The sequence below is a fragment of the Eptatretus burgeri genome, chromosome 6, assembly GCF_056783735.1.
Source record: "Eptatretus burgeri isolate ZD-2024b chromosome 6, Ebu_testis_v1, whole genome shotgun sequence".
Lineage (NCBI taxonomy): Eukaryota > Metazoa > Chordata > Myxini > Myxiniformes > Myxinidae > Eptatretus > Eptatretus burgeri.
Window position 1 is genome coordinate 92,968,373 of NC_140966.1, and position 2,812 is coordinate 92,971,184.

Here is a 2,812-nt window from a genome sequence, read left to right on the forward strand (position 1 = left end):
GAAACTTGGGGATCATCACGGTCTGATTTTTGTTTTTAATGGTCGCTATTTCGGTCTCTAACTTCGGTGCCACGATTAACGCAACATCAGACGCGGCAGCGCAATGGCTGGAGCATTCGCTCTGAGTCTGGGAGGTCAGCAGTTCGATTCTAACCCTGACGAAGTCGTATCAAACATTATAAAATGGGATGTGCTGCTTCCTTGCTTGACGCTCAACGTTTTAAAAGATTGGAACGTGGAGACGCAACCATAAGTTGGCAATAATAGCACAGGCTTTGATGGGCGAAATGGCCTCCTCCGATGTCGAAGTTCCTTGAAAGGGCACTCGTATTAAAAAAAATAAATAAATAAATTGCATACCATGTCGAGACTCGTGTAAAAGCTGATACACAGAAACATTTCGGCAGGAGAAAAGAGGGGTGGGAGAGGGAATCACAAAATAGTGGGGAACAGGGACAATAGGATATCTGTGGAAGGGAGAGCGATTGGGCGGGGTACACAGGGTAAACAAGATGGTACTACAGGAACTTTCCGGAAGGAAAACAGGGAATTTGAAGGAGGTGAGTTTGGGGTGGATTAATGGGGGTAGTAAAGATCAAGATTTTGGATGGGGGAAGATAAGACATGATGGTGAACAGCTGTTTTGAAGACCCGGAGGGAGGAGTGAGATTGAAGAGAGGGTGGGAGTTTGTTCCAGAGGTGGGAACATTTTTTTTTTTTTCAGAAAAATTAAAAACAAAACGGGGTAAAGGAAAAACAATCATTTTCTATTTGTATTTTAAAGCCTGCCAGCAGAGGATAGCAGTAATCGTATGTGATGTAACGAGAGCATCAACGAAAGTTTCAGTTGTCCGATGATTTAGGCATTGAGGGGATTTGGGCAGCATTGTGCAAATACAAAAAAAAAACGATTTGCACATTTTTAGCAATGTGTGGATGAAAGGAAAGGTTTTTAAAATTTTGTTATTAAATTATTTTTATCGGAGCTAAGGGTCATGGAGGAGTTGCAGCACAAATTGTGCACATGCGTGCAGACAAATGCAAGAGATGGCACTGGAATCGACTTCCGACAAACAGCTGCCGAGCTTGGGGGATGTGACGCGACTCCCCTGGGCACCCTCGATACCGGTGACACCTTGTTTCTGACGTCGCATTACTATCCACATTCAGCGTGGCAATCGAGGAGAAATTTCTTCCTTTCCATGGATGACAACCATTGAGGTTTCTCTGTGCTCTGTCACTCAAATGTTCAGGGTGACTGTGTCAAACCCCCTGACCCTGGTCTATCTTCACCATGAGCGTCGCTATAGTGATGCACTTTACCTAGATAGAATTGGGGTGCTTGCAACCTTGAACCTCCAAGACTATTAATTTATTTTCCCATTGAAACCTCCTCCCTCCCCTCCGCCACCCTGCCCCCCCCCCAATCCAGAATTTAAGGAGTGCATAGATGTCAAACGAACAGACACTTCTTGAATCATCGTCGAGTTACTCCAATTCTGAAGACCCTTCACTGGCTTTCCAACTCAACAACGTAGAGATTTTATTACTCTGTTAATAACCTTTAAAGCGCTAATTAAGTTACTGTCTATATATCTAACCTTATTACATTTTTGGGCTGGAAATTGTCATTTGTTCAGGGTGACTGCCTTTGCTCACCTCTAAAAAGGGGTCTTTAGCTTCCAGCAAGTAATGCTGGCAGGCAGCGATGCCCAGTTGGACATCCATCCAATGGACGGCACACACACACACACACACACACACACACACACACACACACACACACACACACACACACACACACACACACACACACACACACACACTGATACCTCGCCCTGCCTGCAAAACACCAAGATGACAGTTTATAGCATTTTTGAGATTCAAACCCAGGCTGGACAACTCAGAGGTGCGTGTGCATATCTCTCGGCCATCCGGCCAGCCTGTTACGAGAGGTACCACTGTACACATTTTGGTGGACTCTTACTGCCCTCAGAGCAGCTTGGGGTGGGGTGACCACTAAAGTGTCTAAGAGAGAAGGGCAATGCAACCGTAATCCTCAAACTGATAAATAATTATAGAAATAATTCAATTTTTCAGTTTTACATGTCCTGCATTCTGTTTAACGCCATCGCCGAAGGTGTACGGAGGTTATGTTTTCACCTCTCTGTCTGTCTGCCTGTCTGTCTGTCTGTCTGTCTGTCTGTCTGCAAACGGGCTATCTCAAAATGTTATGGACAGATTGTGACAAAACTTGGTGGATGAGTTGGGGAGGTGACAAGAACAAGCCGATTTAGATTCTGGTTCAGGTCTGGATGGAGATCAGGTTTATCAGTGGGATACAAAACTAAACTGTTCAGCCTGGTTTACTGCTGTTATGTTTGATGTAGAAGCTCATGTTTGTGTAACATGTACAACGCCCTCCAACAGTTTTGAATACTTTGGAGAAAATCTCACATCATTAATAAAAAAAAATACAACTGATAATACTTTGTATGGGTTTTGCACATTCAGCCCTCAGAGCGAGATGAGAGTGAAGAAGAAAGTGAAGACTTGGTTCAAGCAGAGACGTATACGGACTACAGACCAGCCAAAGGTGGGGCTGTTGCATCATTTAGGCTGATTGGTTTTATCTTTTAAATGTCATCTCTTCAACCTTTCCTCAATGTCCTGTTGTTACATTTTCAATATTGCTGCATTATCCGTTTCTGCAACTTATCCGTGCAAAATCTTTGCACTTTATGCCTTTTTATATTTTGTTTACATCTACACAAGGCTCATAGTGGAGCTTGTGCAATAAATCACACGGAGG

At 43.7% G+C, this 2,812-nt stretch overlaps 1 protein-coding gene across 1 annotated transcript in view; it reads left to right on the top strand.

Annotated features, from left to right (window-relative positions):
- Positions 1-1,047: 1,047 nt before the first annotated feature.
- The window catches only part of SBNO2 (strawberry notch homolog 2), a 44,861-nt gene continuing 43,096 nt past the window's right edge, over positions 1,048-2,812 (top strand). The window contains exons 1-2 of the mRNA XM_085887074.1: positions 1,048-1,128; positions 2,515-2,596. Of these exons, the coding sequence (XP_085743200.1) occupies positions 1,048-1,128; positions 2,515-2,596 (163 nt within the window). The remainder of the gene's footprint in view (positions 1,129-2,514; positions 2,597-2,812) is intronic.